This window comes from Drosophila teissieri, chromosome 4 (genome assembly GCF_016746235.2).
Source record: "Drosophila teissieri strain GT53w chromosome 4, Prin_Dtei_1.1, whole genome shotgun sequence".
NCBI lineage: Eukaryota > Metazoa > Arthropoda > Insecta > Diptera > Drosophilidae > Drosophila > Drosophila teissieri.
This window is the reverse complement of record NC_053033.1, coordinates 387,715-403,229: the sequence shown is the minus strand read 5'-3', so window position 1 is coordinate 403,229 and position 15,515 is coordinate 387,715. Positions and strand designations below refer to the sequence as shown.

The window sequence follows — 15,515 nt, the reverse complement described above, 5'->3', positions numbered from 1 at the left end:
TGTGGGCTCTCAGATGTAGATTATGTCGGGCTAGCAGGCATTTTTCTAAAAGTTTTAAAATACATGAGAGTAGACTTATTGGTCTGTAAGATGATGTGTGGTCTTTACCAGGCTTTGGAATCATTATGATGATCGATTTCTTCCATCGTAGTGGGAAGTAACCATAGCAAGCTGCAGAATGTGGCAGCTCGATGATCATTTCCGGTGTTATACGGTCGCACCCGGCGAATTTTTTCGGGCTGAGATTGTCTTTAATTATTTTAGTTATTTCTTTTGGACGAATCGCAATTGAGGTGAGTTGCTGGTGGTAGTTAACGGGTGAAGACAGTACCGCGACTATGCCAGTAGCCTCGTTTGTCGTAAATGCATTTTGTAGGTGAGCGGCAATTTTGGTGGCGCTGTATTCATCAATACGGACCCAGCCGCCTGAGGAATTCCTTTTTCGTAAAACGGTTTTAGTCGGTGAGCGAAGAGTTGTCCACAGTACTTATGTTTTGTTCCTGTTGGTGAAACTTCTATGTATCGGCGCTGAGCGTCCTCTTGTTTCAGAGCGTTGGCCAATTTTCGTGTGGCTATTTTACGCTTTTTTTGCAGATGAAGGTCCGAAAGTTTGTGGTTCTCTACGTAAGCGTCGCTTTTCGTGGACGAGTTGCACGATTTGTACGTTAGTCTTATTCGGATTAATTGTAACGTTTGAGATTTTAGGTGTTGCAGTACGAGCTGCTGCCGTAAGAATAAATTCGAATGTACCTGTGCAGTTCTTTATATCAGATTCAGTGTTGAGTTTTGGGCAATCTGTAAGATGGTTTTTAAATGCAGACATTCAGCTCTAACCAAGCTCCGATAAATATTTTTCGTAACTGCGAAGTTGATCAAGTCAGGCAGCTTATTGAGGTCTGATGGTCAGTATGTGGGACTCCCAGGAGAAACATGATCAAGTTTATTACTGGCTTTAATTATAGTCTTATATAGCTGTTTTCCTTTTGGATTCACAAGGCGCGATCCCCACTGAAGATGTTTAACATTGTAGTCGCCTGCTGCAATAAAGTGTGGCCCTAGTGCTTGGAAGAAATTAAGGAATCGATCTTCCAATACTGTGAAACGGTGAGGGCGGTATATGGCTGACGCTATGCGTAAGATAGCCATTATTTATTTTAATTGTTGGGTTGACGGCGTCATACCTGATTTTAAAACGTTTTCAAATGAAGGAGTGTTATGTTTAAGCGGCTCTTCTACTGCAATCTTACGGCGCAGAAGGAGCTGAAGTTTATAAATTGGGTGAATCACTTTTTTTTAAGATGCTTCTTTTCTGGTTCAAGCTCAATCTTAAAGAGTGGATGTGGCTGCCTGTTTCTGTTTTTGATATTGAACACGCTTTTGGGGCAGAATCTTTTTACCTTTAGCGCCTCTATTATCTCTTCGGGCTACTCGTATGCCCTTGCCGCTTTTAAGCTGCTAAATTAATTACATTAATAGTAGTTCTTACGAGGGAAATTATATAAAAAGTTATATCTTCCAGTAAGAAAAATGTTTATATATTTTTTCAGTTTTGTATTTCGTTTGTAAATTTCTATCGATTGGCCAAAAAACTTTTCGCCACGCCCACAAGCCGTCCAAAACTGTCACGTCCCTTTTGAATCATTTTGTAATGTTTTTTGATTTTATTTTTTCTTCTCCTATTTCTATCAATGTGCTCGAAAAAAGTGAAAATTTTTCGTTCGCGCTTCCACTAGCTGAGTAACGGGTATTCGATAGTTAGGAGTACTCGTTCTCTTGTTTTTAATATAAGAAACTTCACTGTTCCTTTAAGCTAGGTCACATAGTACTCCCGATAACTTAAGGGGCTTGGTAGATGATTCCGGCACGTTGAATTTTTACTGTAGTTGCATGTCACATGCGCATTTCGAATTTCAATAAGCTCTCTCATTTAGTTTCAGTTTCTCAGAGCACAAGTATCCATTTTTAGAACGTTTGGTTCGCTCAGGCCCTTTGGGTCGCTTATGTATTTGTTGATTAATTTGGATTCATGCACATATGTCTCTCAAAGAGAATAACAGTTGACTTGAACAAAAATCCACGCAGTCATCTGTGATTTGCCCATTTTAAATTTAGTCTATAAGCACAAGTTTTGCATAACACAGCTACTCAGTTATTGTTCAGTGTGCTACGAATTTTCATAATATATGTACATGTAAGTGTTCACAAAAAAATGAAATTCAGTTTTCCACATAATTAAAACCGGTGAGGTCTTAGAGCTGCCTTAACTATATGAGTAAAGTCAAAGACTTAATTAATATATGAGTGCTTATATTAAATACCGGTTTACTTAAAGAAAAAATAAAAGCTTTACTTCAGCGTTGACTTTTCGAAGCTTAATAACATTAAAGACGAGCTAATGTTTTACTTTAAATTTCTAAACATTAGTCTACTTAGAGAGCCCAAAGTGTAATTTTGATGTATTTATCCGTAACTTTGTTGTGGATTGTCCCTACAGTAACTGTCGAGTCTCTCGACTAACGGGTCTTTAAGAGAGATCGAGACATGTAAGTTGGAAGGCGATCCGTAACGACGGTCCGATTAATTGCTTGACCGTTATTCGAAAAAAGTCTTTACAGAGTTTTTTAATCGTGGGTGTTAAAGAGGACGTAACCAAAATGTTTTTGTCATATCAATAGAAATAGACACGGAAAATAACGGACATGGCTAAATCGAGTGGGTCTTGATGATCTTAAATAAGAATATATATACTTTACAAGGTCAAAGGTCCCACAAACCGCTCAAAAATGCGCTTGAAAAATGCGTTGATATGTTTTCATTTTCTTATTAGTCATGTTTTGTAAATTTTGCTACATTTCCCAAAAAACTTTATAGACTATAGCGTGCTCTCTTGTTTCTATTAAATACCCTTTTTTTATTGTTTTAGCATTTAAGATATTGTATTTTCTAAGTTAAGTATAAAATAATTGTTCGTCACAAAAGTCAAAGATACAATCGTCACTAGATTTTACCTCCTTACGAAATGTTTTTTATTGATAATGTATATATGTTTATTCATATTCAGGATAACTAGGCGAGTATATCTGGCAATGTCCTATAAACGTCAAAAACTGTAGCAGCTAGAAAGTTTAGATAAAGCATGCAGATTTTAGGGAGCATAGCCAGTTTCTTTTAGTTTCCACTCCCACAAGCTGCCCAAAACTGATACGCGGATACTTTTTGAAAAATGTTGCTCAGAATAGTTATTAAATTTATATAACTACATAGGAAGTATTTATTCATTTCAATACATTTTTTAATTTCCTTTAGACTGCTTTCGATGTAAACAATGCCATAATCGATTCAATGAAAATAACAATACCTGAGGTATGTTTATACCAGAAACTTTAAGAGGCTGTATGATCGAGACGGACGTTTCTTCTTATCTGCAAACATCATCATCGGGACAGGTAAAGCGCCGTACCTTAACTTTTTTAGGCTTTTATAAAAAAAAATTGGTAGTGTTGCTTAAACCAAACAATCGGTAAATTATTTAGTAAGATAGATAAGATTACAAGTGCGATAATTTATATAGAACTAACTTATGCTTTCGTTTATGTATATTTTACATTTTACTTTCAAGAATTACCCAAATAATCGGATTTTACTAATTTTATCGTCAGGTATGCATATTAAGTTTGTTGATCAGGATAAGAAATATGTTTGAATTCGTTTATGTATCTATTTAGATTTCCCGTTATCGTAAAAAATCTCATGATTTTTATTATCACGGTTATCTGGAGTGCATTAGTAATAAATTTTAGGGTGTCTTACATCAGCATACATTTAATATACAAAAATAGGGGTCAAAATTGCGAAAACCGGAACCGCAATGTACATAATGCATCCCGTCAATATTATTGTTAGAATATATATAATAATATATATATTATTATCTACATATGCAACTAATTATATAATTGTGTAAAAATAAGGAAATTACATCCACAGTACATAATCTTCAATTATATATGTACATATGTATGTATTTACGCATATATTTTCGTATGCTGATTCTTGTTGCGATGTTTGATTTCTCGCTTTCAAAATGAATGTTTCACTTCGCTTCTCAAAAGAAAGCTGATCTCCATCTCCGTGTTGTTTAGTTCGTTTTTTACACAATACAAACCTCTTCCCATTCGTAAAAAAAATATATTTATTTTGATCGCAATTTTATTTGACATTGACATTACATATTATTTTATTTCAAACATCATTGTAAATTTTAAGGATATACTTATTAGACGGATCTTAAATTTTTCATAAATAATTCAAAGTAATTAATATTTCATTACATTTAGACTTTATTGGTTTATGTAAGGAATGCTCTTATTATTCCGTGGACTCTAATTTATTAAAAACCCTGATAAACATGGTACACCTTATAAATGTATTATATTCGAATTATTATATACATACTTAAAATATTACTTCCGTTTTTCCTTCAATTTATATAAAATAAATGTAAGAAATGCACATTAAAAGCATTCCAACCAACGACATTACTCATCACCAACAGAATTACAATTGAGCTATTAAAATTGATAATTCCAAATGCCTTTTGATCAAGATGTATTTGACTGGACTATCATAAAAGATTTGCCATTCTGTGGGCCTGCACTGTGATTTGAGTTACGCACACGAGTAACTAACAAATTGCAAAGCCCACTAGAGACATGGTCCCGGTAGTAAATGTTGAGTCTTTTCTCTCAAATGTGACCCAAAATTACCTTATATTAACTAATATTTTTATCTCTTCTTCTCGTCCAAATCAGTCTGGCATTTCAATCAAAACATTCTTCGTTTTAAAACATTTTGTTTTCGACCGATATTTAACTTGTTTCACAGCACATAATTTTTAAAATTAAATTAATTAATTAATGATGCTCGTCTTAATAATAATTTTGGCTTACCAAAACAAAGGTCAACTCGTTTAAAAGGACCCTATTTCCTCCACTTACCAATGCAAATAATCCACAGCACCTAATAACTATTTTTTATTACATTTTCTTGGTATTTACAATACCGCGTTCAACGTGAGCTGTAAAACCATATTACATTTTAGCGCAGACATACATATATTGTCGGCGGAATACGCAATATAATATACTTATAAACTACACATGGCACATTTTCTATTTGCTCTTTCTTGGTAAGCAAAACAGAGCTGCCAAACGGCATTCCACCTATTTGTCATTTCTGCTGTTTTCTTGCGAACAATGTGAAAATCGCTTTGACGTAATATGTAAAGCTTACATCGACAGCTCTCTAATCCCGTTGAAAGTGCAGTTTCCTGTCATTTTCACTTCTAAAATTTTAAAACTTTTCCGTCTATAGCTCAACAACGTTTCTTGTTTGAGCGATTAGAAAGCATGATTTCATTTTTCACAGTTCAACATTTTATGGTTTAAAATCAAACAATTAAAGCAACACTGTCACACTAACAAAACTGCACATAGTTTTACATACGAGCCACAACCACTCGATGGCACGTGGTAAGCCTATTGTAAAGGCGGATCATCAGCAATCATTAAGAAATTTGGTCGCAGAAAATAGGTCAAGCGAAAATGTACGTACTGCAAGAGAGAACGATATAGTCGAGTTATCCGATAATCTGATACCCGTTACTCAGCGGGTTGAAGTGCGAAAGAGACTCCTTAACACTAACCGTTTTTGGCGGTTTGTGGGCGTTAGAGCGGGTGTGGCAACAATTTTGTTGGCAAATCGATAGAAATTTACAAGACTTATAGAAAATGAAAAAATATCGAAACATTTTTCAAAAGTGTGTGCGTGGCAGCTTTGGTCGATTTTTGGGCGTTAGAATGGGCATGGCAATAAGTTTTTTTGCAAATCGATAGAAATTTATAATACTAACAAACAAATCAAAAAACATCAAAATATATTTAGTGTCGGCGATACGAGACATCAAAAGTAAAAGGAAAGTAAAGTGTCTTGCAAGCACTATGGTATGGGGATGTACATATGTCTGCCAAAGGATTCAGAAAACTGCATTTCTATAGGAACTATATATTAATATTTGGAAGAAAGTTTGCTGCCATTAATATCAAAACTGGCTGGTTGTGGTGAATTCACTTTTAAGCAGAACGGAGCATCATTGCACTCAGCCAAAACAATAAAAGAAAGCTTCGAAATGAGCCGCAAAGGAACATTTTTAAGCTCAAAATGAAGTTGCAAGAGATGTGAGACTCGATTTCTCGAGAACATTGCCAAAATTGTTTTTAAATCAAAACGTGTTAAAGAGGCGACGTTCCACAATTCTAATATTAATTAATTTACGCAGCGTTTCGTATCTCTTAGGTCTACAATTTGAATAAAATACTCATATTTTTATTGTTGTTGAAATTATAACACAATTTTTTTATCATCTTAAAAAGAATAAAATTGTCTTTTAGATACTAGGATTCGTTAATATGTGAGTATGTAAGTATGAAAATATGTATATACAGAAGAATCCGGTTATAACGACTCCGCTTATAGCGTCAGTCCGGTTTTTGCGACGGAAACTCGATAGCTTGGTTGGTCCCTATACAAAGTTATATGAAAGGACCTCCGGTTAGTAGGTCTCCGCTTTTAGCGACAAACCGCTTATACTGACGCGATTTTTCATAATTCAACCGGATATTGCGACGTGCCAGAACAAATACAGCAAAATAATGCCAGCAAATTTAAGAATCTAACGACTCTGTTAGAAATGAATGTAACTATCAGTGACCGACGTCGCAAAAATGTTTACAGCGTGCGTGTGCAGACCTCATGCCTATATTCCATGAGATGTCCCGTTATATTTCTAGTTTTTTCTTTTGAAAAACCATATTAATTAATTAAATTTATTAAAATTTTTGTTTGATTAAAAAATGAATTTGTTTTATGTTTAAACATATTACAAACATGGCAACCATAAAAAAAAAACAAAAAAAAAATTTTTTTTTATACCTTTCTGTTAGTGCGTCTTTCGGGTATAACGACGTAAAATAATTAATAATATCAATAAATTGATCATTTTGAACTTAATGCCGTAGCTGCCTACGACCCGAACATAATACAGATGTATGTGCAGGCTCGGGCCAAAATGACGAACACAGCGAAGTTGTTTTTTGATTCCACACTCTGGTGTACGAGTTTGGTGTACTCAGAAATTAGTATGCCGCAGGAGACCGAGTTCAGTCGACAATATGAGTGCAGCGCGGATGTGCACGAGCATCTCCGCGATCGCAAAAAAAGGCAAGCAGGACTCATTTCATGAATACTTAGATAAAATAGATTTAGATGAAAAAGATAGCTTCACATGGCAATATTGATGCACGTTCGGTTATCCGCTATGTTGACCAACATAGCTATGGACCAACCACAGAAGCTGAGCACAGTTATATAGAAATCTGCTGGGATCGCCGCTTAAGCTGGTAACGGATTGCTCTGCTTTTAAGCAGAAGGCGGATGTGCCAAAGGCACATGATGCCTGAGTCCTCCGAGATCACAGCTCGAAATCAAAGTCGCACTAGGAAAAGATGAAAACATTGCTAAAGGCAATTGTGGGAATTCTGGATAGCTGTCCATATGAGGGCTTCAAGATGAAAGCTGGACTTGTCTTTAAGGAGGTGAACGGCAATGACCTCCTTGTGATCCCGAAAGCAATGGAAATAGAAGTAATTGTTGAAGGCCACAGTGTAGGCCATTTTGCATCACAGATCATCACAGAAAACCGTGTATGCTGTTCAACAATTGTATTGGATTCCTTACTTAGAGTTCAGCAGGTGTTAAACATCTATGTGAGATGAATAATTTTCAACAAGAAACTTGGCAAGAAAGAAAGGTGATCAACCCCTTCACACGCTGCACGTTGATCATCTGGGCCCCATGGATGCGATGGTGGATTCATTGCCAAGTTTATATGGCTGTTCCAAATGCGCACAGGAATCTTATAAAAAGAATTTTGACCTAAAGCGGAAACCGGAAGTCGAATATAAAGTAGGAGACTTAGTCGTCGTACGGCGGAAAAAGTTTGTTGCAGGAAATAAGTAGCCCGGAGAAGTTATGGGATAGTACAAAGTTTCAAGGGTCAAGAGGAATGGCAGATACGAAGTTCGGAAGGCAGCAGATTTTAAAGCTTTCACAAGCTGTGATTATATAAAGTTGTGAAGGTATGTCCAGGACAATGAGGATGGTATGTTATCTGGTACAGATGATTAGTCAGGGATGGCCGAATGTAAAAAAAAGAATATTGCGATTACGCCCACAAACCGCACAGAGCTGCCACGCCCACACTATTGAAAGAGGTTTTGATATTTTTTCAAATTTTTGTTAGTCTTGCAAATTTTCCTCGATCTGCGAAAAAACTTTTTGCCACGCCCATTGTCAGTGTTGAAATTTCTCCTTTTCATTTGCACTAGCTTATAAGGGGGAATCAAATAGTGGGAGATGTAGATTCATAAAATATCTGATGTGTAAATGGTTTTTATTTGATAACTCGTAGTTATATTTAGATAATACATTTTTGTCAATATTTTTTAACCATTTATTTTTTTGCACAAACAAAAATATACGTTGAATTATACTTTTAGGCTAACTACATAAAGAAGAATGTAGCGTCAATTAAGGTTTTTTAAGTCTCTATTCTATGGTCCTTAAATCCTGATTTAGCCTATATTTAAATCACATATTACATTAAGTTGTTTGCACTAAGACATCTAAAATTAATACGTCAGTTACTAATTTAATGCCTCTTTTACATATAGGATGAATTTCACCCTTTTATTGAGGCACTCTTACCGTACGTCAAATCATTTTCCTACTCTTGGTTTAATTTGCAAGCCGCCAAACGAAAATATTATAAAAAACATGAAAAACGTATGTCGCTGGAAGAAGAAAGACATTGTAAGGATGAACTCCAGGTATTAATTTTAAAAAAATATTTAACAAAAGTATAAAAGTATGTATTTTTTAGAACGAAAAGACTGAGGTGAAGCAAAAGTGGGCTTCCCGTCTTCTTGGAAAACTGAGAAAAGACATTACACAAGAAAGTCGAGAGGACTTTGTTCAATCTATAATTGGAAAAAGAAAATCAATTTGTGTTCTATCCAATCCCGATCAAAAAGGAAAAATGAGACGAATAGACTGCTTAAGACAGGCTGACAAAGTATGGCGGCTTGATTTGGTTATGGTAATACTCTTCAAGGCGATTCCATTAGAAAGCACAGATGGTGAGCGGTTAGAAAAAAATCCGGAATGCTTACATCCAGGATTATGTGTAAATCCGTACCATATAAACGTTTCTGTTCGAGAATTGGACTTGTATTTGGCCAACTTTATAAATACTCATAATTCATTTAATAATACAAATACGTCTTTTACAACTACTCCGGGCCTAAGATCGCCACATTTAACTATGTATAATCAAAGTAACGATCCAAACAGAAAAGATGAGGTCGCTGACATAAAAAATGACGTCGTTAGGCAAAATCCATATAATGGTGTAGTTTGTAATGATATTATTTTAGCAACTGGAGTATTTTCTTCTCAAGAACTGTGGTCCTTATCCAAAGGTACTAGTTATTTTCAAATTATGAACTATTTCAACAGACTATGTAAATAATCACCTACTTATACTTACAAATAACGTATTACATAAATTATGTTGTTTCAATACATATCTATGTATATTTTATATAAGTAATTTATTTTAGAGTAAATAATGCTGTCGACCACGCATATTTACGAAGATATATGGTTTTAAACTTATGACTTAGAAACAGGTACGCCATAATAGACTCTCTGCTTTAATTCACGCGGGAAAACTCAAAAAAGACGTATATATAGATACATGATTTTTCGTTTATAAGAATTTGTGTGCACTATTAAGTTGCTTGCTAAGCTCAGTTATCGTGCAATTATTTGGAACTACGCATTATAATAAAAAAATATAAATTCATTTAATTAAAAAAAAATTTTAAGTTAACTTGTTATTATTTAGAATTTCCGATAAGCTGTTAATCCTAATGTTACTTCATGTCTACCGTAAGTCAATATAAAAGGAGGGTATTCAAACTTTTCCCTGTAAAATTCTTTACAACCCTTTAAATGTTGTTTTACTGTATAGTAGCAGATAAAGAAGAAAAAATTAACAATTTATGGAAAAATTTGCAAATATAACGATGGCTGGTTTGATTTGAAGAAATTATCATTAAAGGGAAATTAATATTATCCGATTTTTCAATAGAAATACAGAGTTTTGGGGTAAAGGGCATCCCTTAGTCCCAAATAAATTTCCTAAGCAAACTTTGAAAATCAAATTTAAGTATTTTGAATGGTCATTTTACATAGTCTGCACAAAAAGTATAATGACAAAAGAATTAATTTTTAATGAAATTTTATTAGATTTAATTTTAGATGAATCAAATGATGTAAGCCTAAGCTCTAACCTCATAAAGAGGGAGAACGCTGGAGCTACCTATGAGTGTAATACATATCAAATTAACTCTGAATCTTCAATTTCTGCTACCCAGAGTCTGGTTCAAACTGGGTCAATTGTGGCTAATCCGATTCCACTTGGATACAGCAGTACGTAGATATGCATATGATATTGTTTTTAAAATGTTAACGAGATCTCCGTATAGTTGATTTTATAGATCAGAGGATTACCCAATTATCGCAAAGTCCATTGCAACGTACAGAAGGCACAAACGGCGATGCCCATGATTCTAACAAAATCGATCAAGGCAGCCCACCGCCGATTACAAGCACTGCATCAGATAATAGTATAAGTAGCTTTTCCTTGATCGTAAGAGCTACTGATAGTTCTATTGGAGATCCAAAAACTTCCTCGGACTCATCCATTTCCTTGCATCGCTATACGTCCTTGAATAGTCGGACATTGCCTCAAGGTATCGTAAAAGCATAAAAGCAGGATTTATTATTAGGATTTTAAAATGTTTAATTAAATTTCAGCTATCCCACAACATAGTTGCTCCTTGTTACATTCGAATTCCACTAGTCCGTCTAATACTTTATATTACCCCCAGCATACTAATACAAGACCATCTCAAACATCTTCCGTTGAGGAAGAAAATCGTGCTGGCTCTGATAAATATTCAACAGAACCTCAAGATATTTCGGACTTTGTCACTTATGTTTGTCAAGATACTAGTCATACGACAACAGTAACAGGATCAGCTGATACCCATTCATTTCAACACTCCCATACACTCCCACAAGGACATTCACCACATTTTCAAATTCATCAACAGCTGCGAACTGCAAAATTGACAAACTCACCGTCAACTCATTATCACAGTACAATGCTTCCGCCGATGCTGCCTCCAATGGCTCGACCTGTAGCTATAATTCGCAGTAGCAGTGATCTAACCCTAGTCCAGTCCCCACCTCCATCTTTAGCGCTGACAGCCCAATCTACAAGCTTGAACAACAATACTTGTATACCAAAAAATAGCTTGCAAACAGATAATATTAGACTTGCAAGTAACCTAGACAACAGCAATAGCCCCAATAGCACAGATGTTGTTTCACACCACGAAATGACCGGAACTACATCGCCTCAACCGCAATCACACACACCGGCCTTAGCGAGTCCCCAATCTTATCTGGATCCTGGACGATGTAAGCTTTTATCAGCTGGCTCAAACATAGGCAGAATTACAACGCAAATGTATCCCTCATCAAATAATAGAGAATATTTTAATCACTTTCATTCGCAGCCTACATCGGTAAGTAGGAATTGTAGATATGAGGTCTTTGCATTTGCTACAGAAAACAAGAGAGAACGCTATAGTCGAGTTCCCCCGACTATCTGATACCCGTTACTCAGCTATTGGAAGTGCGAAGGAGAGACTGACAGTTTTTGGCGGTTTGTGGGCGTTGCAAAAAGTTGTTCTGCAAATCGATACAAATTTGCAATACGAATAAAAAAAATTAAAAAATATCAAAACATTTTTGTTTTGGTTTTTGTATGTTTATTCTCAACTTTCTAGCTTTTGTAGTTCCTGAGATCTCGACGTTCATACGGACGGACGGACAGACAGGCATGGCCAGATCGACTCGGCTATCGATCCCGATCAAGAATATATATACTTTATATGGTCGGAATGTTCGTACGTCTCTGTATCCAAACGTTTGTGAGAATATACAACATGAGCTAGAATAATGATGAGCTAAGCGTGCAAAAACAAAAATCTTTCCCATTCATACTTTTGAACAAAACTTTACTATTGAAATTATCATATGAGTCCGAAGTTTTTAGGAATTTAATTTTGAATGGCCTATAATTTCAAAAAGTTTTGAACAATTAATGCACATTTCCATTTCCCTCGCACTTCGACCAACTGTTTTTCTTTTTATACGCATTAATTGTAAAGTAAAGGGAATACAGGGTTATAACGTATAGCATATAAAAGAAAGAGTTTCCGAACTTATAAAGATTGTATTAAAGTATGTATTAATTTATTGCTATTGACAAATATGTTTACTGAATTTTAAGCTTTTGGGATATGCCGGCTCTATTTCTACAATGTCTGGAGTTATAAGTCCAACAGATTTAACACTTTATTCAGCTCCAATGGCTATAGCACGTTCAAGTACCAGGACTAGATGGAACGAAGAGGAGCATAATGTAATTCCACATGGTGTATCTAGTACAAACATGGATAATACCCAAGTTATATTAATGGAAGACTGTAAGTTTTTGATTACCTTTGAAGTGACTACTGTTTAATTGATTTAGGAACTTATTTCAGCGACTGGACGTTATATAGATGAGTATTCGAATCGTGACTATGTGTCATGATCTAAGCTCTATAAAATTAAAGTGAACACACTCTTTGGCTTGGGCATGCCAAAATGTTGATTACTTAAGCAGTAACTAATAAGAGTACCTTAAAGAAATACATAAAATCCTATTGCAATAAATTTAATTTTTATAATAGGGGAATCATGTTAGATCTTCAGTAATGTCTGTACAATTAGACCGTTAAAAAGAATATTTTAAAGTCCATAAAAAATCAGAAGAAAGTGAACTATTAATACATCGGAGAGGTATTAATTTTTTTGTAATTACTGGTCTTGCTTATTTTAATCGGATAAAAAATTGTAGCCACACCTCTTTTATAAATACAATTTCGAAAAAATTTGCTAATTTCTATTGCTTGCCAAAAAATATTTTTGCTGTAAAGATAATTTTCCCTACTTCCCTAACATTTACGTTTAGAACAATATAATAATGTTTTAGTTCAAGTACAAAAAATAATAGACACGCATTGAAATTGCCAGACTAGCAAAATCACTCTATGAAACAGTATTAAATATATTATTGCTTTGCTGCTTTTTCAATTTGTCTAGTACTTTTTTAAAAAACCATGCTTTTGTGATCTTTAAAGATATACTCCTCTTAACTACTTATCTTAACTATGACTATAGTAACCACGTTGCCATAAAAAAATTATTGAAATGCAAACATAAAGCTACCAAAGTCTTAATCCATATTTGAGGCATGTGTACTACATACTTATCAAAGAAATACGTATAAACCTTTCAATAGAAAATGGAATATTAAATCGAATGTTAAAGCAATATGTTACTTAAGGGCGCGGTGGAAACTTCTTATTAAGAAAATTTAATTTTAACCTAAGGCATTAGTAAATGTTTAAATTAAATTAACTTTCGAGAATGTATGTTATATAAGGTAACTAATATTATGACAATAGTAGCACAGGACATCCAATCGTTTCTTTTTTATAAGTAAAGACAAATTTTAGAAAATAGTCGAGTTTGAGTACAGTCGTGAATCCTCAAACTTTTAACAATTTGATTTTCTTATGCAAGTTGAACTTATAGAGAATGAAAGAAAGCCATTATAATAAGTGCCTAAAATTTTATCATAAGATTAAAAACTAAAAACCCTAATAATCGATGTAAAGCAACATATGTAATTCTTATTCTGAAATAGATCTTTGCAAGCTCCACTCAATTGGTCAATTGAGTGGGCATCTATTTCACAAAACTTTCTCTGCTTGGGTTAAATTGTTTGCCCCCAAAAAATTTTTTAACAGCATAAGAAATATATATAAATTTAAGAATGTGTCGCTTCATTGTAATCGTGAGTTCCAGAACAAAACAAATAAAAATGTTAGTACAATAATAATATTAGGTTGATGGTAAACACATAATATATATAAAACTATTTATAAGATTTGGCTGTGAATATAATTATTACGCTAACGCTATTTGTAATTTAGGGTAAAACGAAAGTGCTTATTATAAAAATATATATAATTGTATTAAAATATCAATATATAGACAACTTAAATAGACTGTACACAAACGGAGACTTGGTAATAATAAATAAAAATTTTATCGAACAAAGCGAATTCGTTTATAAAAAGTATTTGGATTACATTTTTGATTAGTAAGAAAAGCACAGGAAAAATTTTTAACTTGGTATTCCGCGAACCACAAGAATCAGTCAGGAGGACGCAGGGAAATAGGGCAGTCAAATATACTACTTTCCTCATCGAGTTTACTCCCTTCCAAATACAAAAGTATCAGAGGATTCAAACAAGTAATAAAGCCGTAACCGAAACATTTTAATGAATGATTTATTGAACTCGCAGGTAAATTCTTACGGACTCCCAAAAATCTTTGACTGGATCTGGGAGTTCTAGAGATGGTATGTTTACAGCAGATATGGAGCCTTTTGCTTGGTGTCCTTAATAATTTTAATCCAGCAATGTACATTTTGTGCTTTGACTGACTGACGCAGTTCACTGTGTTTCGCCAATTGTTACATGTTCTCCAAGGAACATCTAAAAGAGTCGAATATTTATAAGCACAATTAGCTAATTTTAATGCATTTAAAATTAAACCAATAACAAACCTGCTCTCATCAACATGAAGAAGTAAAATACCGCCCAAGCAAGGATGACAATATAGTAAACATTCATCCAACAAGACATTACTGCAGCAGCATATTCAATTCCTTAAAAAGAGATAGGCTTAATAAAATACCAATGTTTGTGTTGCCGTAACTTGTAGCAAATAACGTAAATAAAAATATTTTCGTATAAAATATTGGGACGATTTTGAATACACCAAGTTCACCAAAAGTGAACATTTGACAAAGTGTTAATTTCATAAGAAACATTTGGCAAATCGATAGAAATTCGCAACACTAATAAAACTTTGAAAAACAAATCAAAACATTTTCCAAAAGTGTGGGTGTGGCAGTACTGGGCGGTTTGTGTATATTTTTTATAGATTTTGTTTATTTGTTGTTTATTCTAATTCTAAACTGAATAATTCTCATTTTTCATGAAATGATTGTGGTCGTTGCGGTGCAGTCGGATTTGCGGATTTGGATGCAAGGCTATTTATACCCGTTACTCGTAGAGTAAAAGGGTATACTAGATTCGTTGAACAGGGAGAAGGAAGCGTTTCCGACCATATAAAGTATATAT

The 15,515-nt window shown here is 34.2% G+C and overlaps 1 protein-coding gene across 8 annotated transcripts; it reads left to right on the top strand.

Annotated features, from left to right (window-relative positions):
• Positions 1–2,041: 2,041 nt before the first annotated feature.
• LOC122622905 (nuclear factor 1 C-type) lies at positions 2,042–14,829 on the top strand. 8 transcript variants are annotated; one of them, XR_006326361.1, is made up of 10 exons: positions 2,042–2,191; positions 3,307–3,446; positions 8,790–8,945; positions 8,999–9,596; positions 10,429–10,611; positions 10,668–10,934; positions 10,999–11,667; positions 11,766–11,774; positions 12,545–12,740; positions 12,788–14,829. XR_006326361.1 is itself a non-coding variant. In XM_043801595.1 (9 exons), coding segments are annotated over exons 2-9 (2,259 nt in total). In that variant the 5' UTR covers positions 2,042–2,191; positions 3,307–3,365; the 3' UTR covers positions 12,790–14,827. The 8 variants fall into 8 exon arrangements, 6 of the variants coding, with proteins under 6 accessions (XP_043657530.1, XP_043657533.1, XP_043657528.1 ...); XR_006326360.1 differs by having other exon boundaries at positions 12,801–14,827; XM_043801595.1 differs by having other exon boundaries at positions 10,999–11,774; positions 12,788–14,827.
• Positions 14,830–15,515: the final 686 nt, after the last annotated feature.

Coding starts and splice junctions, on each gene's coding strand:
- LOC122622905 (XM_043801593.1), top strand. CDS start 3,366: ATGTTTATACCAGAAACTTTAAGAGGCTGTATGATCGAGACGGACGTT. Junction 3,447..8,789: donor AAACATCATCATCGGGACAG/GTAAAGCGCCGT, acceptor TTTTACATATAG/GATGAATTTCACCCTTTTAT. Junction 11,775..12,544: donor TTCATTCGCAGCCTACATCG/GTAAGTAGGAAT, acceptor CTGAATTTTAAG/CTTTTGGGATATGCCGGCTC.